Source organism: Podarcis liolepis, assembly GCF_965112155.1.
Source record: "Podarcis liolepis genome assembly, chromosome: 3".
In the NCBI taxonomy this organism is placed as follows: domain Eukaryota; kingdom Metazoa; phylum Chordata; class Lepidosauria; order Squamata; family Lacertidae; genus Podarcis; species Podarcis liolepis.
This window is the reverse complement of record NC_139557.1, coordinates 108,548,896-108,573,068: the sequence shown is the minus strand read 5'-3', so window position 1 is coordinate 108,573,068 and position 24,173 is coordinate 108,548,896. Positions and strand designations below refer to the sequence as shown.

Here is a 24,173-nt window from a genome sequence, read left to right as displayed (position 1 = left end):
AAAAAAAGAAGTCTGTGGAACAAATGAAAAGTTCCTGAGTTTCGGAAACTGCCGTAGCGGGGAGCGGTTAAGCCGTTAAACCGTGAGGCGGGATTCGAAAAAAGTTCAAAAATCGGCACTCAGCCGCGGCCGAAGCTCAGGGCGACCCCATTTGGGCCGGTTTCTCTCTCTCGCTCAGCCTCACCTGCATCACAGGTTTGTTGTGGAGGAAAAGCATATTCTCTGTAAAGCGCACGTTTTGAGCTGCAGCTTCTGCCACAGCCCAAAAGCAAAACGACTCTGGCGGGTGATCTCTCTTAGGAGTGAGACCTGAATTTCTATTCGGGAACGCTAATTGCAAACGTTGGAAAGGTGGGTGTGTAAATAAATTTCGACTGGTGCGGTACCTTAAGGTTTGGCAATGTGCTTTTTTTTCCAAAGAGAAATTGACACAAAGCTAGGCATGAGTAACCAGGGGGCAAAAGAGAAAATATGGAAAGTGTTTTATCGATTCCTCATGTGTGAAGTATAATGCTTGCCCTCCGACCCCCCAACATACGCTAACTATGGACCTTTTGAACTATTTGCCTCATCTCAAACTCTTGTGGAGAAAGTGTGCCAGCGTGTATAGTTGTTGAGGTGTCTTCATCTCAGCCAAAGCACCCAAGAGATGTGTCACAGAAAAACCAAGTGATAGGTGGACAAAATATATTGTCATGCCTCTCTAGTAATGCATATACTGCCACCAAGCTTTGTACCCATTTCTCATCCAGATTATATTAGAAATAATTATTACGTTAGTGATGTATGATTATTTTTATTAAGCAGATAGGATTCCATGTCTGTTCAGATTTAAATTACATCTACTTGCATTTTTCGCCTGTTAAATTAGTTTTTATTTAAAATCTGACTTGGTCCAATCCACTGTTCATTAAGGAATTCCTGATTAAAAAGGTAAAGGGACCCCGACCATTAGGTCCAGTCGTGACCGAGTCTGGGGTTGCGGCACTCATTTCACTTTATTGGCCGAGGGAGCCAGCGTAAAGCTTCCGGGTCATGTGGCCAGCATGACTAAGCCGCTTCTGGCAAACCACAGAAAAAGCCAAGAGCAGGGATGGGAAAGGGAACATGTAGCCTACCCAACATTATTTTACTACAACTCCCATAATCCCTAACCATTGCCTATGCTGACTAGAAGTGATGGGAGCTGGAGATCAACAACATCTGGAAGGCCATAGGTTCCCTGCTTCTGCTCTAGGGGAATATACAGTGGTACCTCAGGTTACATACGCTTCAGGTTACAGATGCTTCAGGTTACAGACTCCGATAACCCAGAATTAGTACCTTGGGTTAAGAACTTTGCTTCAGGATGAGAACAGAAATCGTGCTCTGGCGGCAGCAGGAGGCCCCATTAGCTAAAGTGGTGCTCCAGGTTAAGAACAGTTTCAGGTTAAGAACGGACCTCTGGAACGAATTAAGTACTTAATCCGAGGTACCACTGTAGTGGTACCTCTGGTTGCGAACAGGATCTGTTCCGGAGGCCCGTTCGCAACATGAAAAGAGCACAACCTGAAGCGCCGTATTTGCGCAGGTGCAATTTGGCGCTTCTGCACATGCGCAAGCGGCAAAACCCAGAAGTAACCCTTTCCGGTACTTCCAGGTTGTTGTGGGACATAACCTGAAAGAACGTAACATGAAGCAAACATAACACGAGGTATGACTGTATATTCAATACCTTTTCTGTTTCTTCATTTTTCCAGATCACGATTTCAGTTCTGTATCAACAGTGTTTAAGACTGAGTTTGAAAATGTAATATTGCCAATATATTTGGGGTGGTATGAAGGAGGAGGAGGATTAAATGCTACTTTCCCTCTACAGTTCTGGTAAGAACTCAGCTCTCACTGAATTGCTATTCCCATGCTAATCACTGAGATACTTATGCTTCATTTGGAAACGATTTCCCATCTGTTGAGCCTTCATTATTCATTCAAAAAAATCTGTTTGCAGGAAAATGTATGCTGGCTGCTGAAAGAGTACTGTAATTATTTCTACTAACGGTGATAATTGGTTTCCTTTTGTGAACTGGGGAATGCTACCTTTACAGTTCTCTGTTTAAGAGGATTGTGTTTTCCACAGAAACAGATATATCTAATTCATGTGTTTGCTTGAAGGGAGCAGACCAACAGAAGACTAATCAGGGAAGGCTGTTTGGCACCACCCCTGCCTGGTCTACTGTGCGTGTTTTGTTGGTTGCATCTGTTTGTCCACTGATATATTTGCCTGCAGGTAAGTGAGTGTTTATGCTGATTGCAGTTGATTGTTGGCTGAGTGAATACAGTTGAGGTGTGGCTGTAGCCTGCCTTGCTATAAGAACAGGCTCTGCTGTGAGTGGCAGAGTTGACACCAAAGGGGATTGCTGATTTAGTTCGAATCCACTCCGCGGTGGTCAGCTTCTATTGCTCTATCCCAGCTTCTCAAACCAAGACACTATTTCCGGTTTTGAGGAGTTTGTAAACCAAATTGTTCTTAAACTGGACTGTTCTTAAACCAAAGTACCACTGTAATCTACATGCTTGTACTAAATAAACAGAAGAAGAGTGTATATTCAAGATATCTTAATAATTAAGGAATAGCTATAATTGCTGCTTAGTGATTCAGAGGGTTTAATGAAAATGGCCAATAATTCATTGGTGTACTGGACTTTCATTCATCAACAGTTTTGTTGATGATCTGCAAGTGAAAAATAATTGAAGAGTGCCCTCTTCTGTTTATTGCATGAATCACAAGTTTTGATGCGGGACTGTTCCTGAACTTTGCTACTGCAGTGTAACAAGAATGTGAAATATATGTATCTGAAGAAGTGTGCATGCACATGAAAGCTTATACGAAGAACAAATTTAGTTGGTCTCTAAGGTGCTGCTGGACAATTTTTTTATATCTTGTGAAATATATGGTTTATTGATGCACAAAGCAGAGACGTTGATAAGTGTATACAAATTCTGAGGTATATTGAAGGATAAGTAAAATTAACAAGGAGAGAAGTAAAGAAGTATATACAAAATAAACAGCTGTTTGAGATATAAATTAAATGATGATGATAATGATGCAAAGAATCCAATACAGCACACAAGAGCAACCAGGCCTGTGCATGCAGATCCCTTTTAATGAACAATCAATCACATGTTTAGCAGGAATGTTTTAGTAGAAACACTACTCCTTTACTAGCCAATCAGTGGGATCTTAGCCCTTTTCTTTCTTGTTAGCTTTACCAAAGTATTATTTGCAAATCATATCATAAATGTTGCAAGGGAGAAGGCCATGGACACGTATCCCAGCATAGCTATATCTTAAGTGTCCAGAATGCCTGTTCGATCATAAGCAAAGATTGGCATGTCTGGTTGTGGTGTGTCATGTGGCCTGACACATCCTTTGTGCCCTGGCACATCCATTGTGCCAGGGCCTCAGCAGGATGGACCTCAGTAGGTTTCACAGATGTATGAAAGTGATAGCACAATTGTCCTTCTCTGAGTGACTGTGCAGTTTGTGAGTTTGGACCTGTCATGCCTAAAATCAGGTGAAGTCAAACCAAAGTCATGTTTTTGTCTGCCATGTTGATTCAAAATGGCACATGGTGTTAAAAAATCAACAAAGATGGTTGCCCACACTTCAGAAACCCTCATTCTGAGTTAGGCGATGATATCTCAAGAGGTGGCCAAACCTATGCCAAAAAATGGACAAAGTCACGTTACCATCTGCCATCTTGATTCAAGATGGCATTGGCATCCAAATGTCAATGGAAATTGCTACTCCCACCTTGGGAACCACTGTGAACAGTTTGGCAATGACATAGGTTCTCAAGAACCTATAAAAACAGGTGGATGAACGGACAAAGTATTTTCCAAAACATACAGTAGATAAAGTGATCTGTCAAGTCACTTGAACATGGTTCAATAGGAGATAGACAGCCAGTGTAAATACCGCAATAAAGGTTTTATATGCAGATGGTACTTTGCCCCCACAAGTAACCTAGCTGCTGCATTCTGCTAGTATTTCTGACCTCTGCTTGGCTTCAGCACTTTCTGCCAGTTGTGGCCCCTCCCAGTCACTACTGAGCAAGATTTGGATGCAGCATTGTTTGCACTGCCAGATTGTCAGCAGCCACACAAAATGTGGTTAACCATAGTTTGGATTGCTGTGCTCATGGAGAAGTGAAATAGGCATTACTAATTGAATATATACACACTAAGGCCTCCAGTATAACTACATGCATAGGGGGAAAAAGAAAATGGACAGAGCAGGAGGTTCAAGGCAAACTTGCTATCAGCAATGCAAACCAGAACTACGGAAAAAGTGACGTGGATCATAATTCCACAGTTCATCTGTGATCTTGGGGGCAGGCAGGGAACACAGCTTGTTTCTTCTATATGACTCACTGGATAGTAATGAACACTTCATGTTCTCTCTCATGTGCAATAACCTGTATTACCCTCTGGGGGGCAATCTCTTTAAACAACACATTTGCTTAATCTTTCAATCTGAAACTCTTATCAAGCAGCAAGATGGGATAAACCTAGATAAAATGCCAGTTAAAAATTAATATTCCTAAGTCATTCAGTAATGGCAGAATACAGATGTTTCTGCAACAAATGCACACAGCCTTCTCTTTTATGTGAACATGAGTCATTCATTATTAAAAAGAATGGGGGAAAGTCTTCTTATGAAAGCCAAACAAACATATAATCCAGTCAATCTCGTAACCCCCTCCACAAATTAAAATCTAAATAATCTCATTTTTTTCACATTTCATTTTTTATGTCCTCCCTACCCCCACACCTCTCATCATTAATTCAGCAAATACTCTTAAATCCTAGGGTCTAACTGTCCATATGGCAAAGTGAAAAGATGTAAATATGAAAGAAAATGTTGTTGTAACCCAGATAAATTAAAAAGAATGTGGAATTACTTACAGCATTATGCATGTTTCTATTTTAAACATTCCAGATGGAGAGAGATGGTTGTTTCTAGAAAAGCATTTGTGCTGTTTATTCTTACTGCTTACTAGCCCCGTTCAGATCACTTCAACCAGCCAACTAATGGTTCAGCATCATCACAATAATTGATAGTAGTGATAATCATTAGGGTAATGTTTATATGAAAGAGGTTGGCTTGTAAATACCATTTTATTTTATTATATTTCTATTGCAACACAATCAAAATTTGTCCCCCTTTAACTGAGATGCAGTGCCACCCTCTAATACTTACATAACCTTATTTGAGGTTTTCCCTGTCAAGAATTGGTTAATCGTTTTGGTTTAGATAGCAAAAACCAAGGCTACATATCACGAGCCCTTTTTGTGTTATTCATCAATGTGTTTTGTATTAGAAGAATCCACCAAATACTTCCTCTCTATTCAGACATACATAGTTAGGATTGTGTTGGGACATCTGTAGAGTAGAAAGGTGTGTGTGTGAAGGGCTTGTTCAGAGAGATGTCAAAGCAATAGAAATACAGGTTCTAGGTATAACAGCATAACCTGAATAATGGGGTGGGTCATAGCAGAGATGATTTTACGGTGCCTAAAAGGGAGAGGGTTGAAAAACTGAAGCTTAGAAATTCCTGCTTTTAATATGTATGTTTTCTCTGCTTTTATTATTTCCAATGATATCTGGCTTCTGTTTTCCAGTGTGACAAGCAAAGAGATGTGCCATCTGTGTCATGTAAGGGGTGTGGTCATAAATGCAACAAAATGCTAGTGCCAGCACTGCACGGCCCAGATAAATTTGTTTGCAAATGCTGCCGAATCAGGATTAGGCTTTAAATGTGCCAAACCTCGGCTCTTGTAAAGCCTAATTTCTGATTAAATAAGCCTTTACCCATCATTATTTATCATGTTCACTGCAAATTCACTTTTAGGAACTCAGTGTTTGAGTCACTCACAAATAATTACTTACTCGCCAATCTCTTTTCATCCTTTCCTGTTTATTCCAGCCAAACCTAGTTATTTTGAGAGTGTTTCAAAACATGCATTAGGATAACAATCCGGAGCATCTGTTGATCATAGTGTTTGCATTACTATGATGTTCTGAACAATATTTTCCTAAAATTTTCATAGCTCATGTTTTTGTTACAGTTCTCTCTACATTTTCTTGCTGTGTAGACAACCTGCCAGTCCAGCTCCAGGTGGGAATATCATTACATGTTTGTTCACATGTTGATCTCTATTAGGAATCTTTCCAGACTGGAATTACCTAGATTTTAATAAAACCTTTACATCATTTTCAGATAAAATTTGTCTGGCAGAAAAAATTGGAAACATTTCAATATGTCTGTTAGAATGTGATTTGGGGCCAATTCTGTCTTACATGGAAGATGAAAATGTCCTACGAGTTTATAAAATGGCATGAAGTGTAGTCATTTTTAAAATACTATTTTACTTTCTGGATTACAACCCACAGCCACTGTCCCCAAAGCCACCTCTAATTTACATCTTTAAAAATTATGTATTTACTAACAAATGTTTTTTAGGAAGACTAAAAAGCTACATCCAAAAAATTATCTAGTTAAGAAAATCAATGTATGAAACTGAGCCCTGTCTCTTTATACCACCACCACCCTTATGGATAACTTCTTGGTCAATGATTGAAGCTTGTGAAAAGCACCTTTCTAGTCTGTAGTACCTGTGGTCCACTGTGTCTCTGGGAAGTCCTCAGCTCACGGGTTACCTGGTAACTGAGGCTCCTGTAACTACTTCTCTTTACTGTCCTCAGACATAGTGAAAACTGCTTTCAGCCCTGCTGTGGCATCTTTGTCTCCCTTGTTGTCAAGCACTGAAACCCAGGACTCTCAGGTGCCCAAAAGCAGGAAATCAAAACCCTGATCTGACACTGAGATGGGGATATGTATCAATGCCTTTATATGAGAAGCTAGAACCAGTGCTGCTGGGTGGGGGAATTGTTATTACCAGCAGGATATCGCTATCAGGTAAACATCGGAGGGCAAGGCAATGCTAAGCCCAATGTGCCCAGTGTGTCATCACATTTTGCTTGGTACCTCTAGGTGACAGTGGAACCCCACACTGCCTGTTCAATGCAGCATATTCAGCTCTTCATGTTGTCTAAGAAGCTGTTTCTAAAGAACAGATTCAGACAGTGTCTGGGGCTATGGCATGTCACCTAAAGATCCGTCATGTGCATTAATTTTATTTATTTAAATCGCTGTGAAAACAAAATTATTTCTCCCTTTCTCAATATCTGCTTGGTTTCTTTAGAGGAAAAAGTAGGAAAAATTATCTAATAATCTTAATGTAGGCAAAACTGGATCATTCTAAATGCTCTAAATGCTCCTATATTGAGGGGTATATATATACCCTATCTCTGTTCAGATATTTTGGATGTTCTATAGTACCCAGTATGTATGGTTCCTCATCATCCTGGGAAAAAGTGACAAGTGGGGTGCCGCAGGGTTTTGTACTGGGTCTTTGTTGTTCAACGTCTTTATAAATGACTTGGATGAAGGAATTAAGGGGATGCTCATCAAATTTGCAGATGACACCAAACAGGAAGAGGTACCTAATGCCGCAGAAGACAGAATTGGAATTCAAAATGACTGTAACAGATTGGAGAACTGGGCACAAGCTAACAAAATGAATTTCAATAAGGACAAATGTAAGGTTCTGCACCTAGGCAGAAAGAACCAGATGCACCAATCTAGGATGGGGAACATTTGGCTTATTAGCAGTACATGCGAAAAGTATCTAGAGGTCTTGGTGGACCACAAGCTTAACCTGAGTCAACAGCGTGATGCAGGAACAAAAACAGCTAATGCTGTTCTAGGCTGCATCAATGGTAGTGTCCAGACCCAGGCAAGTCATAGCACCACTCTGTTCTGCCTTGGTCAAACCACACCTGGAATTCTGGACACCACAGTTTAAGAAGGATGTTAACAAGCTGGAACATGTGCAGAGAAGGTCAACCAAGATGATCAAGGGTCTGGAGGCCAAGTCTTATGATGAACAGTTGAAGGAGCTGGGTTTGTTTAGCCTGGAAAATAGACTGAGAGGAGATACAGCCATCTTCAGGTATCTCAGGAGCTGTCACATGGAAGAGGGAACAAGTTTTCTCCTGCTCTGGAGGGTCGGACTTGAACCAAGTTACAGGAAAATAGATTCCAAGTAAACATCAGGAAAAACTTTGTTAGTAAGAGCTGTTTGACAGTGGAACAGACTCCCTCGGAGGCTTTTAAGTAGAGGTTGGATGGCAATCTGTTGTGGATGCTTTAGCTGAGATTCCTGCATTGCAAAGGGTTGGACTAGATGACCCTTGGCACCCTTCCAGCTCTACAATTCTATGATTCTATGACAGATAGCTTATAGGAAGTAATGAAGCATTGTATTGTCTGATAGCAGTCTTAGTGCCCTGTGAAGATTTATTCTGCACATTGCACAGAGAGAGTGACTGCAGATTTTGAAACAGACTATCCCACAAGCTCACACATTTGCTCTATGTTCATACATAGCTTTGAGTACAGTAGGCTGATGTCAAATCAGCAATGTAGACTTTGCAGCAGGGGGGCCATTTGCTGAAAAATCTAGGCCACCCAAGTCTCACTCTTTCATCAACAAAGGTTTTTGTAACAAAAATAGGACTTGCTTAGAAGATGTATTCTCAAAATCAAGCAGCTAATATATATACATATATCTTCAAAAGCCACAAACAAACACAGAACTTTATTTGTGAATGCATAATAATAAATAAGAGGCAAACAAAACAAGTAGGGGAACATTCAGAAAATGGAGGTATCTAAAGTGCTTTCAGACAAATATAAAAAGACAAGGAAAAAATATCAAACATTAACACTTTTACAGACATAATTACAAAATATTTTTCCTATGGCATTTTACAAAATAGGATTTTTTATTTCTGGGTTCTATGGCTTGATATTTTAATACAAGTGTGAATTCTATGCATAGTATGTCAAATAACATTCAAAAATGTAGAGTTATTGCATATGTTTTCCCAAATACAAATTTGTACAAATGCACAGTGTAATTCCATTTATTATGCTCAAATCATGGTAAAAGGGACAGATTCCTTATCAAGTAGAATTTGCTGCAGCTCAAGGTGAAATCATTGAGTCAAGAACAAGGAGATAGTCCACAGTGTTCCCAGGTACCATTTCCCTGCATCAGTTCCCAGGTACTGTTTCCCTGCATCAGTTGGACCTACTGCATATTGTAAACACAGGTACCCTGATGTAGCATCTTCTAAACAAAGAGGGTTGATACACAGCTTTGTGCAGGGAAGATCTAACTGTTTTCTTCAGGGTCAGGAAATGGTCTTTGAGTGCAAAGAGAATTTGTTCAGCACAGTGTTTGTTATAGACTGAGATTCTCATTTTCTAGAGCTGTACACAGCATTCTCTGACACAAAAGAAAACAGCGCATGTGTTCCACAGAATTCTAGCTGGGCAAAAGGATTCAATTCAGCATGTGGTGGTGGAGTGAATTCTGGTGAAATTAAAGGGGATGCTGTCAGAACAGATTCTGGTGGCCTTCAGAGTTTGGTATAAGTATACCTTGTTTACTAAAGAATGAAAGGTCAACAGATAGTCTACCCCCTGTAGGACTCAAGATGTGCACACTTTTTGCTGACAGTTTCACTTGTAAGGAAAATAAACCATGGTTCTCCATACACATTCCAACATCATGTCTTCGATACATGTTAAGCCCTTAAATCGCTAGGCATTGCTTGTCAAGGCTGGTTTGTTGTATCTCCTCCCCTCCCTAATCTTTGTAATGTCACCAGAAATATAGAAAGTAACCATTCCTGTCCTATAGTAGCATGTAATCTAAGGAACAAATTTTCCCTAAGGTTGATCACTTCTGAAAACAACACCCAAAGTATTTTTGTCATTACCACACCTTGGATTAGTTTAGATGAAGTGCCTTCTGTTTCTTTTTCTACTATAGCAGGTGTGGCTAACCAGTTGCTTTTGGTCCGCAACTCCCATTGGCCTCAGCCAGCTTGGCCAATCATCAGGGATGATGGGAGTTGTAGTCCAGCATCCAGAGGGCCACAGGTTAATCTCTCCCATGTTATAGAATGAGGATGCCCTGGTCGTTTTTCTGGAGCTGCTAATCAAAGGTGACTTAGTGAGACATTTTAAAGGAAAAAAGTCAGTAACCCCAATTTATATTGTTTACGTATAAACAACTTTAATGTTGAAAAAATAAATTTTATATTTTGGATGGGCACCATCTAAAAAAGGTCCCGCTTTTATGTAAAATGTTGCATTAGTTAGCTGAAAAATACTAATAAATATTAATTAAACATTAATAAATATATTTTCCCATAGCATTGAAGAGGTTTCTTCATTCATTCATTTATTTATTTTCTATTGTATCACATCTCTCCTCTTTCTGATTCTTAGTGCTCACTGTCCTTCATTTTGGGCTGGGGGCCTCCACTGAGACACTGTCTCAAAGTGTCGTGCTTTTTCTCATGCTTTGCTGTGCTGGAGAGATCCATTGCAATGTCATCAGAATTGTCCATTGAGGTAAATTTGTCAGTGGAGCTTCTTTCCTGCTCTACCTGCTTAATTTTTAATTCCTCTTCAGGGCGTTGAGATTTCCAGTCACTGTTCCCCTTTTCCTCGCTTTCGGGCTTAGTTGTAACATCCATTGATTTTTTATGCATTCCTTTAAAGAAAAGCAAAGACCAGAGAGAGTACTGAGAGAGAATACTGATTAAACCTAACAGTGACTGAGAAAGCTAGTACTCTAGCTTGACTGAAACTCATTGGGGTCAACTCATAGCAGCCCACTGAAATCAGTAGACCTGCAAGATAACCTTATCTCATAGATGCCCACTCATTTGCTTCAATCTGCAGAACTAGTACTAATACAGGTGCCACACAATACTCATTCTGCATTTGTAAGAAATTTACATTTTAGTGCAGAAGCACCCAAATTTCGGAACTCCTTGTCTACTGACATCAGGAGTACATCACTCTACTTTTTTGGGTGTCAGGTTAAAAACATTTTTGCTTAGGCAAGCCTGTCCAGACATGTTAAATATTGACATGTGTTTTAATACAGTTTTTAGTTTATCATTTTAATTATTTTTTGAATGTTTTAAATCGTTAACTTTTTTTAACTGATAATTTTATCGTTTTATTCTTGTTGTACACCACTTTGAGGTTTCATTGCAATCAAAGAGTATATAAATATTGTGAAATAAAAATAAATAATAGTCATCAACGGCTGCATCCATTGCAGTACCACACATGCCATAGCTTGCTCATGTAAAACACATGAGCAGATCTGCCCTCCCCATCCACATGGTTCCATCATTAGCCATGCATACTAAGATATCATACAACTGGGTTCATGGAAGGCAGGTCAGTAGCTCTGCTTCTGATATTCAAGCATGGCGGGATCTCCATAGGGGATTTCACAAGCAAGGCAGCTGTTTTCTCCATGCAATGTCCCTGTCGTACAAGGAGGAAGTTTGAAGGACTAGGAAGAAAGCTGCTCTATCGGCTCTGATAAAATTCTTAACCAAAGGTTAATCTGTTCTTAACACAAGAACAAAATGTCGCTTTATGTAATTAAATCTAAATTTCACTCTAGTGTTTTATAAAAGTGATGACAAGTCAGCTAACAATCACTTCCTTATTTCTCAGTTAATGAAGTGAGAAGGGCTTTCAAAATGACAAGCATTGCTGGGGTAGAGAGCAGGTGTATAGGGTGTAAATAGAGATTAAATTTGTATATTATAAGAAGTTGTATGTGTGCAAGCATGAACAAGACATGAGTGCGCACCCACCCACCCCAACACAGTGGGATCCTTGTCAGTGAAGGCTGGAAGGTAGATTTCACCAGTATTGCAGCAGTGCACAGAAATGCACTCAGCAACACTATTGGGATGACGGTTGTGAAGCCTAAGTCTGCTCTCTACCCCAGTAGTGTCTTTCATTTTGAAAGCCCTTCCCACTTATTTAACTGAGTTTCAGCCCAACCAGCAAATGCAGAGCACTATATGTTTGCTTACCAAGCAGCCAGGGGGCACAGGAGCCCACAAGCCCACTTTTGGCAGAGTTGATGATTGATTCAGGTAGTGGGATGGAGTGTCTCACCATAGCACCATAGAGACCATATTCTGCCATCACGCTGCTGCGGCCCCAGCACTTCTCACGCTTTCGCCACTTGGCTCTTCGGTTTTGAAACCAAACCTTTTGGATGTACATCAAGAAGTATATATTTAGCAAAAGTATCGATATTTGTGTAGAGGACTGAGGGGGAGGGGGGAGGAAAGAACATCAAATAAAACATGTCAGATCATATGTTCTAAGTAATTTTTGAGTTCTCTGTTTGCATAAATAAGATAGAAGACACAAACAACCAAATTAACAGTTTCTCAATCTTATTCCTGCACTAAATAAGCAATAGAAATTCTTTTTCCTTTCATTGTGTTCAGTGCTATTTTTCTAGAAACAGAAATGCCGGAACCCACCATGAACACCTGCTTGTTCTCTTATAATGGCAATGGTGCCCACCTGAGAGGTGCCAGAACTGAGTTCCAGCTGAAAAAAAACTCTTTGTTCCAGGTGAAGATGATACTACATAAATTAACTGATAAGGTTAAACGTCACTCCTTTTGCTATTATTTTTCTTTCTTAATACTACTGCCTTACTCGTGAAATACTACCTGGTCTGGGATCATGTCACTTCTACATTTTGTATAGTACCAGCACCCTGTTGGTGCAAATTTACAGTGGCAGAAGAGTCATAATATTAGAAAGTGCAGGCTAGATATTGCAACTAACATCAGTTATTTTTTACTTATTTCAATGGGCCACTCCTATCCATCTATATACATTTTTATAGAGCTGAATTAGAATCAAATAGCTGGAAGACTATACAGCTTAGCCTCCTGCACTGTTGCACAATTTGCTAGGAAAAAATAATTCCTTAGAGCTATTTACCCACCCACTCCTTAATCCAAAAATTTCAAAGTCAGATGGGCTGGAGTGCCAAATTCCCCATCAGGCAGATACTCAACATTTTTTTTTACTGAAAATAAAAGATGCTGTGGTCTTTAATTTCCTTCAGCCTCAGACAACATGGTCAATAGTCAGGCATGATAGGAATTGTAGTCCAGGAACATATCCATCCCTACCTGCCCTGAGGGTCTAGTAAGCTCCCATGACTTGTGTTTGATCAGTGCTTTAATAATAATAATAATAATAATAATAATAATAATAATAATAAATTTTATTTATATCCCGCCCTCCCCAGCCAAAGCCGGGCTCAGGGCGGCTAACAACACTAAAATAGTGCAACATTCTAAAAACATTATAAAAATTAATTAAAATCAAAATTGATGGCAAAATCTCTGTAAAGATTGCCAGAGGAGGCAATGAATGTGTTGACAATACAGGCAGCCTTTACTGAGGACTGTAAATAATAATAATCATCATCATCATCATCATTATTTATAGCCCACCCATCTGGCTGGGTTTCCCCAGCCACTCTGGGAGGCTCCCAACAGAATATTAAACAGAATAAAACTTCAAACATTAAAAACTTCCCTACATGAACTTTCCATTTCCACACTTTATGGTGGCTTAACAATAACAAACAACATACCTGTATCCTATCCTCAGGGAGCTCTGTTTTCATGGCTAACATTTCTCTGGCATACACATCCGGGTAGTGGGCTTCATTGAAAGCCTTTTCCAATTCCTCCAGCTGATGGGCAGTAAACACAGTCCTACAGGGACAATAAACTCAGTAATTCATAGATGGCCATGTCACATCCTTCAGAAACAACTTTCTGCTCTAGTAGCAGATGTATAGGTTGGAATTATATAGTCCAGAGTGAGAAATACCAAGTGAACTTGTTAAACTCCTGTATTTGCTATTTGCCTGGAACTGCAAGTGTGTGTTTGCATGTGTGTGAGAGTGTGTGTGTGATGGAGTACATGGCTGATGGACTGCATTCATCCTGCATTATTGAACTCTACCTCCCATAAGCCTCAGTCAGCATGGCTAATGGTCAGGGATGATAAGAATTATATAGTCTAGGAACATCTGGAGGGATGAGAAATTAACATATGAGCTGTATTTTTTGGCATTGCTTTCTATGGGAAAAGTGCCCACAGTGTTTTCACTCCTGTGTGAGTGCCTGGAGGCGGTTGGAGGATGGATGGTGGCTAATGGATTGAAGTTGAATCCTGACAAGACAGAAGTACTGTTTTGGGGGGACAGGGGGCGGGCTGTTGTGGAGGACTCCCTGGTCCTGAATGGGGTAACTGTGCCCCTGAAGGACCAGGTGCGCAGCCTGGGAGTCATTTTGGACTCACAGCTGTCCATGGAGGCGCAGGTCAATTCTGTATCCAGGGCAGCTGTCTACCAACTCCACCTGGTACGCAGGCTGAGACCCTACCTGCCAGACTGTCTCGCCAGAGTGGTGCATGCTCTAGTTATCTCCTGCTTGGACTACTGCAATGCGCTCTACGTGGGGCTACCTTTGAAGGTGACTCGGAAACTACAACTAATCCAGAATGCGGCAGCTAGACTGGTGACTGGGGGCGGCCGCCGAGACCACATAACACTGGTCTTGAAAGACCTACATTGGCTCCCAGTACGTTTCCGAGCACAATTCAAAGTGCTGGTGTTGACCTTTAAAGCCCTAAACGGCTTCGGCCCAGTATACCTGAAGGAGCGTCTCCACCCCCATCGTTCTGCCCGGACACTGAGGTCCAGCGCCGAGGGCCTTCTGGCGGTTCCCTCATTGCGAGAAGCAAAGCTACAGGGAACCAGGCAGAGGGCCTTCTCGGTAGTGGTGCCCGCCCTGTGGAACGCCCTCCCATCAGATGTCAAAGCGATAAATAACTACCTGACATTTAGAAGACATCTTAAGGCAGCCCTGTTCAGGGAAGTTTTTAATCTGTGATATTTTACTGTATTTTTGGTTTCTATGGAAGCCACCCAGAGTGTCTGGGGAAACCCAGCCAGATGGGCGGGGTACAAATAATAAATTATTATTATTATTATATAAAAGCTGCACAGTTATTTGTGACTTTTAATCTTTGATGCCTTAGGCAGGGTTGGGAAACAAGTAGCCACCAGCTGTTGATGGACTCCAGCTCCCATCATCCTTGACCATTGGGTTTACTGACGGGCTGATTGGAGTTGTTCCAACCTGGTCCGAGACCTTGATATCTAAATTACCTTGCTCTTGTGCAAGGTAATGGGGATGAACAAGAGGGAGCTAGAGTCCACCCCAAGCTCTGCTGCTCAGACAAGCAGGCAGATCGCAAACTCTAACTTCCAGAATGCTGTACAAAATAAGAACTGGCATAGAAGGGTGTCCATTTGTCTGCCTAGGAATTTCTCTCCCCCCCCCCCTGTAAAATCCAGAAATATTACCAGGTCTTCAAGTCTAAAACGGAAGAGAAATCCTTTCATTACCAACATGTGATTTAAATTAACTTAGAATCTCCTAGCTCAATCAGATTTCATGCTGCCTAGAAGTTTACTGTTGTGCTTTCAAGACAGTGCAATCTTAGATATGCACAGGATTACAACCCCACTTACCAGGGAGTAAGCCCCCTTGAATTAAATAGGCCTTGCTTCTGAGTAGACATGGTTAGGATGGCCCAGTTAATCTGGGAACACAGGAAGCCACTTTTATACTAAGTCAGACTACTTGTCCATCCAGCCAAGTACAGTGGTACCTCGGGTTAAGTACTTAATTCATTCCAGAGGTCCGTACTTAAGCCTGAAACTGTTCTTAACCTGAAGCACAACTTTAGCTAATGGGGCCTCCCGCTGCCGCCGTGCCACCAGAGCACGATTTCTGTTCTCATCCTGAAGCAAAGTTCTTAACCCGAGGTAATATTTCTGGGTTAGCGGAGTCTTTAACCTGAAGTGTATGTAACCTGAAGTGTATGTAACCCGAGGTGCCACTGTACTGCCTACACTGGCTGGCATTAGCTCTTCAAGGTCTCAGGCTTTTCCCATCACTTGCTGATCCTTTTTTCAACTAGAGATGCTGGGAATTGAACCTGGGACCTTCTGTGTGGAAAACATGGGTTTTACTACTGAGCCATGTCTCTGTTGTGCCTTCAGGACTTACTTTGAGCCAGGTTTCTCCCAATATATTGTTTTCACGGCTGAGGCTTAGCACTGAGCATATGAAAAAAACATAAAGTTTCTGCCCATGTGCAAAGTGTCTTTCCTTTGCCACTGAGTAACCACAACTAACCATTAGGACTTCCAGGTTAAATGGTGTGACTTCTGTCTTGTCCCAAGCCCCAGAATTCTCTAGCAAAAATTCACATGTCTGATCAAGTGGCAATTTCTTTCTTCAACATCAACAGACCAGATAATTCATTTTAAAAAGTTATACAGTACTGTCCAATACAATACAGAAATGCTAACAGTGAAATCCTATTATATGTGTCTACTCAGAGGTAAGTCCTATTGAGTTCAATGATCCTCACTCCCAGGTGGGTGAATATAAGATTGCAGCTTAAGTGAGATTTTAAAGAGAGAGAATGTAGCATACTTACAAAGTTTAACTCTGGGATCTAATGCTACAAGCTGTGTCTGGGAAGACACCAGTTATATCCAGTATTATTTATCTGTCATACCTGTGCCGCCGTTTCTTTCTCTTGATCTGAGAATCGGATGCCTTGAGGTTGTTCTTGTCCCCCGACAAACTGTCTTCATCTAATATTTTGGTTGGGGAGAAAAACATAAATATGGATCAAAAGTTTCCCCCCCGTATAACCATTGTTCTCTTCAACTTATTTATATGCACTGTTTAAAACTGATTTTTTTTTCCAAAGCAGTTTCCAAATTGTAAAAGAGCAATAAAAATTACTGTGAAGAAAATCAACATTAGTGTAAATCTTGACATTAGTGTCAAGAAAGAGCCACTGACGAGCATATATTGGCTGTTATCTACCACATATGCCACCTTTTGACCAGCCTGTGTCCAATAGTCCCTGTTGCGCCAGGCGCCAAGGAGGGAGGCAGGTAGCTGCCAACCAGGACTACAAACAGGGTTGGCAAGTGGCCAGAGCTGATTGAAACTGCTCTCCTCCGTCATTAGGAATATAGGTCAACTCCAACCATCTCCACTGCCTGGCAAAATAAATGGGAAGCTGCCACAAACACCAGCTTTTCAGCACTAGCAGAGCAATTAGAGCAGGTGGGCAGAAGGCTAAGGCAGGAATAGAATCAGAAGCAGTCCAATTCTTCTACCAAGGGACCAACAGAATAGGGGGCTCCAAAGTAAGCCTAGTTGGTCCTAGATGGAGCCTTCTCTGAATCACAATAAAAGTTACCAAACAGCCTTTATTTTTCCATTTCAATCTTTTATTAATGCATAAAATATCCAGACTCAAATATTATATGAGATTGCTTGTTTAAGCAAATTACTTTGAAACGCCTCTGTTCTCCCATAGTTCACAGGACAGTTTTTTATTCCAATGTATACTGTATACTGTTTTGCAGAACCCTTAAAAAAAGCCAAGAGAACTCCAGCTGAGTGAAATTCTGTAGGAAGCAACACCTTCAAACAGCCGCTGAAATTTTCAGCTCAATAGTATTTTAGTGCCCTTTCCCTCCTTCAGTTTTATGCTGACCTCTCAGCTGGCAGCCGTGCTGCCTCTGAGATTACTAACTCAAGCAGGCATTCCTTTAATCTCTTCCCTGGAAAGACAGAGGCTGCCATCACACGCTTGCACAGCAGTGATTGAATCCCATGGGAAACCTGAGGAAGCCCAGGGCCATGGTGTTTCCTACCTGGTTAGAACCCCACCGTGGTGGAGGGTTCCAGTCAAGTGAGAAAGGCCTACCTTTGATTGCCATTGGCCATGCTGATGTTCAACACTGCAGCTAAATGAACTATAACCACTGAAGAGAAACTCAAGCATGGCTTGGTGTGTGTTGTATGAAAAGGATTTGAGTGAAAACATGCACGAGCGAAAATGTGCATATAACTTCTAAGCCCTAGTGTTCACCCACAGAGATAATTACCAAAATCACACACTAGAAAACACCGTGCCACAATATTTGACCCATGCTCCTCGCCCAATAATAGTGCTGTAAGAAGCAAGGCTGTTAGACTCTTCCCATGGACTCGCCTATCCCAACAAGCTGTTTGCCTAATATTTTCCACACCTATTTACATCTGCACATCCAAAAGTGATCCCTTATAAACAGAATGTCACAGAAATGGTCCTTGGTGAATCTGTGTGAACATTTGCACATGTGAAAATATTTGTACATGTGTGTTCCCACATGCAGAAGCTTGTCATCCAAATGGCCAATCCATATAAGGATTGTTTCAGATCTTTTTGGAGTTCTCTCATCAGCACTTTTATTTGCAGAAATTATTTAATGTCTGCCAACAGTTAATGGTTCTGAAATAGCTGCCTGGTGCTCAAAATCATCTCCTTCCAAATCTTTCCCCCTGCACATCAGGTCACCAGGATTTCATGTAAAGCATTAGCATATCCATGTAGCTCTGCCTTTGGCTAGAACAGGGGCTAGAGTATTGGTGACAGATATGATAAACTCCATGATCAGATTCCTGCTCAGTCATGAAGCTCACTGGCTAGGTATGGGCTCACTTTGGGAAGGGCCGTAGCTCAGTGGTAAAACATGTACTTTGTGCATAGAAGGTTTCAGGTTCAATCCTCAGTATCTCCAGGAAGGGCTAGCAGCGACTCGTATCTTAAATTCTGGAGAGCTGCTGCCAGTCAGTGTTGACAAAATTGAACTAGATTGACTAGTGGTCTGATTCTTTCTATGTTTCCAAGTCACTGTTTCTCAACACACCGTAGGGTGTTATAATGTTGTGAAGCTGTAATGTGGGTTATTGGAAGGACAGGTTGCAAACACCTTTTTCATGGACACAGACAGGTCCTGTTTAACAGCTACATGATCTCCAGGATTCAACAGGTGGCACTTTTGCCTGTACAGAGATATAGTGAGAGTAGAGGAAACCTCATGTTGTGGTGGTTCATATTACTGTATACTGCTTTTAAAAGGCACAGGGTATCTGTTAGCAACTACAGTGGTACCTCGGGTTAAGTTCCGGAGGTCGGTTCTTAACCTGAAACTGTTCTTAACCTGAAGCACCACTTTAGCTAATGGGGCCTCCTGCTGCCACCGCTACACGATTTCTGTTCTCATCCCGAAGCAAAGTTCTTAACCCGAGGTACTATTTCTGGGTTAGCGTAGTCTGTAACCTGAAGCGTCTGTAACCCGAGGTACCACTATATATTAAACTGAAGATTGTTATCAACTTTAGATTTGGGAACCAAATTTGCATGTTGCGCTGGAAAATAAAGATTGGTGATAGCCCATTAATGCAAGACCCATGCAGTATGAAGACCTAAAGGGTTGGTTTGTTCGTTTTTCTATCTGTGGCGTGCAGTGCACGCACCTACCAACTGAGGATATTTCACGCATCTGGTAAGTAGACTCCAGCCCCCTGACCCTACCAAAAGATCTCTCGGTCCGTAAGGTGGAACAACAACTCTTTCAAAGTGCTCTTGGAACTTCGGAGGTGTCCAAAAGGAACTGATCGGCGCCTGCCTGCCAGCCAGCCTCTCAGCGGCTCTGTGCTGTCTGTGCGCCCTGCGGAAAGCAGCGCTGTTCCGAAGCAGCCAGGCTGCGCAAAGGTCGGGCTCCTGCCCTGCTTGGTGCGCTTCCTCCGGCCGCTCACTGCTCGATCTAACCCGGCCTGCACTCCTCCACCCCTCCCGGCCTCTAGCCCCGCGGCAGTCGCTCTGCTGGGTTCCCCTCCCTCCGGAGAGGACCTGCTCCAAGCGGGATCTCGCTTACCGGAGATGTTCTCCTTGTGCTTTTCGGCTCCGTATTGGTGCGGGTGGTGGCTCGGGTGGTGGTGCGAGTGGTGATGGTGCTCCGGGCGCGCTTGCAGAAAGGGCAGGTGCGCCGGCAGGAGGCAATGCGCCCCGGCCGGCTGCTGCGTGGCGAAGCCGCACAAGAAGCCCAAGCCCATGGGCAAGGGACCTCCGCCGCCGCCACCGCCGCCTCCTGCCAGTCCCGCTGCCCCTCCGCCGCCTTCGCAGCCCGAGCCGGTCACGGAGGAGGTGGCGGGCGGCTGCAGCTCCGCCTCCAAGCCCAGCAGGTCGGTGATGGCGAAGCCCTTGGAGCGCAGGCTGCCGCCCGACGGGCTCCCCAAGCGCGCCTTCTCGGGGCCGCCGCCTCCTCCGCTGGGCGCCAGCGCTTTCCCCTTGGCTTTGCCCTCCGCGATCTCTTCGCGGCCCGTCATGCTGCTGCTGCTGCTGCCGCTTCTGCTCGCCTCTCCTCGGCAGCCGGGCGCCTACACACAAGCGCCGAGAGACTCTCCGAGGCTTTTTATCCTGCGCGCCCCAAGCCGCCCGGCGCCAATCAGCTCCAGGGAAAGTGTGCGCGGGGCGGGGGGGGGGGTCACTCCCTGAGAATTAATTGCCACCAATTTCCTCGCGGTCCGATCACTCTTTCCCCTGCTCTCCCTCCCTCTTTTCCCTCTCCGCTTTCTGACTTAGGTATTATTTGCTCAGGGTAACAAGAAAAGACGCCTGCTTCTTGGGAGAAAAGCGATGACAAACCTAGACAGCATCTTAAAAAGCAGAGACATCGCCTTGCCAACAAAGGTCCGTATAGTTAAAGCCGTGGTTTTCCCAGTAGTGATGTATGGAAGTGAGAGCTGGACCATAAAGAAGGCTGGTCGCCAAAGAATTGATGCTTTGGAATTATGGTGCTGGAGGAGACTCTTGAGAGTCCCGTGGACTGCAAGAAGATCAAACCTATCCATTCTGAAGGAAATCAGCCCTGAGTGCTCACTGGAAGGACAGATCCTGAAGCTGAGGCTCCAATACTTTGGCCACCTCATGAGAAGAGAAGACTCCCTGGAAAAGACCCTGATGCTGGGAAAGATGGAGGGCACAAGGAGAAGGGGACGACAGAGGACGAGATGGTTGGACAGTGTTCTCGAAGCTACCAGCATGAGTTTGACCAAACTGTGGGAGGCAGTGGAAGACAGGAGTGCCTGGTGTGCTCTGGTCCATGGGGTCACGAAGAGTCAGACACGACTAAACGACTAAACAACAACAACAGATTTCACTACGAGGTGCAGAAGCCCCATCGGCTTTGGCGTTTGTCCCCCGTCTCCCTGCCCTCCACGCCGTCCACCCCCCATCACTGGCACACAAGAAGAGCCTGCAGGATCTGGCCAGTGGCCCATCTTAATCCAGGATCCTGTTCTCATACAGTGACCACCCACATCCCTGTGAGACCCTGCAAGCAGGACCTCAGCGCAACGGCACCCTCCTTTCCTGCAGTTTCCAGCAACTGGCATTCAGAAACATCCTGCCATGAAATTGTCTAACCCTCTTTTGAAGCCATCCAAGTTGGTGGCTGTCACTGCCTCTTGTGGAAGAGAGTTCCGTAGTTTAACTGCATTAAAAAGTATTTTATCTGTCCAAAATCCTCCACCATTCAGCTTCATTGGGTGTCTACGAATTCCAGTGTTATCCAAACTTCTATCCTGTCACCTTACTCTCCTTTTCTCTAAACCTAGAAGTCCCAAAAGCTGCAACCTTTCCCCCTAGAAGAGTAGCTCCACCCCCTGGATCATTTTGGTTGCCCTTTTGTGGATTCTCAAGGCATAGCCCATAGGAAGCTATATCAAGTCAGACAGGTGGCCATTTAGCTCAGTACTGCCTACACTGATTGGCAGCAGCTCTCCTGCGTTTCAAATGGGGTTCTCTCCCAACCCCACCTACAGATCCCAGGGATTGGACCTGGGACCTTCTACATGCAAAGTAGATGTTTTGCCACAGAGCTACGGTCTTCCCCTCAGGACCACTGGATATTGTCACCCCTTAACCACCTCTTCATTCTGTCATAGTGATATGGCGACAGATAGTAATAAAGAATGCTAAAGACAACCACTAGCAAGATAGCAGGGTGTCTGTTCAGAGATACTAATGCAGCATAACAGTAAGTGGGGGTCTAAAGGTAAAGGGACCCCTGACCATTAGGTCCAGTCACGGACGACTCTGGGGTTGTGGTGCTCATCTAGCTTTATTGGCCGAGGGAGCCGGCGTACAGCTTCCGGGTCATGTGGCCAGCATGACTAAACCACTTCTGGTGAACCAGAGCAGCGCACGGAAATGCCGTTGACCTTCCCGCCAGAGTGGTGGTACCTATTTATCTACTTGCACTGGCATGCTTTCGAACTGTTAGGTTGGCAGGAGCTGGGACCGAGCAATGGGAGCTCACCCCGTTGTGGGGATTCGAACCGCCAACCTTCTGATCAGCAAGCCCAAGGCTCAGTGGTTTAGACCACAGTGCCACCCGCGTCCCATAAGTGGGGGTCTACACTGTAGCATATTTAGCATAACCATTAATTAGACAGTGAAGGCATCCCAATAATCATCTGCAGCCATTCGGACCTGGAAAATCAAGAACCATCAGATTTCTTGGCAATGAACCCTTGGATACCTTTAATTGCCTGTTCTGTCTTAATTCTCTATGTAGTGAGGGAGTGCTGATGGCACAGGAGGAACAGATGATTTATTAAAAACACAGCATGCTTTACAAAACATCCCATTAGAAGTAATATATATTGTAAGCCATGGCAGCCAGACTGTATCTGCAAAGCTGCCTTACAGAAGTTCAAGCCATTTGTTCATCATTCTAGCCCCAAATTCTGTACTCTGGCTGGCAGCAGCTCTCAGGCTTTCTCATTACCCACAACTTGAGCCTTTTAGCTGGAAATGCCAGAGATTGAGCCTGAGGCCTTTTGCATGGGAAGCATGTGCTCTGCCACTGAACTATGGCATCTTCCAATAGAGGTACCATTGTCTTCTCCCCCAGACAGGGAAAAACCCTTTTCCAATTAAGGCAAGGATGAGTCCATGGGAGTCTGAAGGAAGAAAGTTAGGCAGGAGTTTATGGTAGACTCACAGAGCAGGGGACTAACAGGCAGGAAAGTTACAACTCTAAGGACTCTTAAGGACGGGGGACAAAATTAGAAAGCACATGCAATCAGAAACAAATCCTTCAGAACCCTGGACAGGTCCCATGAGCAAGGTTATTTGTTGCATGAATGCCAAAATCCATATTAAGACAATACCTTTAACAGGACAACTAAACTATCACAAGGAACGCGGGTGGCGCTGTGGGTTAGACGACAGAGCCTAGGACTTGCCGATCAGAAGGTCGGCGGTTCGAATCCCTGCAATGGGGTGAACTCCCATTGCTCAGTTCCTGCTCCTGCCAACCTAGCAGTTCAAAAGCATGTCAAAGTGCAAGTTGATAAATAGGTACCACTCTGGCGGGAAGGTAAACAGCGTTTCCGTGCGCTGCTCTGGTTCGCCAGAAGCGGCTTAGTCATGCTGGCCACATGACCCGGAAGCTGTACGCCGGCTCCCTCGGCCAGTAAAGCGAGATGAGCGCCGCAACCCCAGAGTCAGCCACGACTGGACCTAATGGTCAGGGGTTCCTTTACCTTAAACTATCACAAAGCAATGTGTAAGCTTTTGAGTTCTCCATAGTTCTTCATCAGACAAGAGGGTAAACAATGGGATGGGGGCAAACAAAGCAACACAGATGGAGAAAACCAAGGAGTCTGCCTCTCTTCATATCAATCCCCCTGCCCCCCCAAATGCAGCCCTCCAAGCCTCTCAGTCTGGGTACTCTCCCTAATGACATTATTTTTCTCCAGGCTGTACCCCTTACTGGCTTGCTTCACACCCTCCATGAGCATGAAATGTGTCCTTGAACTCTAGTTGTGCCTCCTGCTAGCTTAGCTAAAGACTAGGGTCTGTGAGCAACATGTGTAGAAACTAGCCTACTGCACATAGGTAAAATATACATTTGTTGCTCCACCTATTTGTGCCTCTGATCCCCACTCACTATTGGCATATGGCCCCTGGAAGGTTGCCTAGAAGGAAATGTGGCCCTCAACTTTAAAAAAAGCTCTTCACTGGCACATGTGCTCACAGACACATTGTCCTTTTCGCTTAGGATCTTAGACAATATATTACTGTCTGTTCACTGGTGTTTTGGTGTTCCATTAGTAAGCTGCACAAAAAGAAATGGGAAATGGAATTTTGTTTTTGGGGAGGGGGGCAGGAATCAGTGTCAGGTGTACAAAT

At 43.4% G+C, this 24,173-nt stretch overlaps 1 protein-coding gene and 1 long non-coding RNA gene across 3 annotated transcripts; one reads left to right on the top strand and one right to left on the bottom strand.

Moving 5' to 3' along the window:
* Positions 1-261: 261 nt before the first annotated feature.
* On the top strand, positions 262-20,641 carry LOC310702886. Of its 2 annotated transcripts, XR_014523749.1 has the most exons (5): positions 262-351; positions 1,740-1,863; positions 12,458-12,620; positions 19,313-19,476; positions 20,556-20,641. It is a non-coding gene; the product is annotated as an uncharacterized lncRNA (long non-coding RNA). The 2 variants fall into 2 exon arrangements; XR_014523748.1 differs by lacking the exon at positions 12,458-12,620.
* On the bottom strand, positions 9,539-20,571 carry VSX1 (visual system homeobox 1). Its single transcript, XM_083494715.1, has 5 exons — positions 19,849-20,571; positions 16,641-16,719; positions 13,630-13,753; positions 12,032-12,212; positions 9,539-10,677 (listed from the first exon to the last, which is right to left on the bottom strand). The coding sequence occupies exons 1-5, from the start codon at positions 20,297-20,299 to the stop codon at positions 10,406-10,408; spliced, it is 1,107 nt and encodes a 368-aa protein (XP_083350841.1). The 5' UTR covers positions 20,300-20,571; the 3' UTR covers positions 9,539-10,405.
* Positions 20,642-24,173: the final 3,532 nt, after the last annotated feature.

Bases quoted from the DNA above. Each gene is read 5' to 3' on its own strand.
- VSX1 (XM_083494715.1), bottom strand. From the start codon at position 20,299: ATGACGGGCCGCGAAGAGATCGCGGAGGGCAAAGCCAAGGGGAAAGCG. The intron at 16,720-19,848 runs GTAAGCGAGATC...CCAAAATATTAG, and splicing joins GCACAAGGAGAACATCTCCG to ATGAAGACAGTTTGTCGGGG. The intron at 10,678-12,031 runs GTAAGCAAACAT...TTTTCTTTAAAG, and splicing joins CTGTGCCCCCTGGCTGCTTG to GAATGCATAAAAAATCAATG.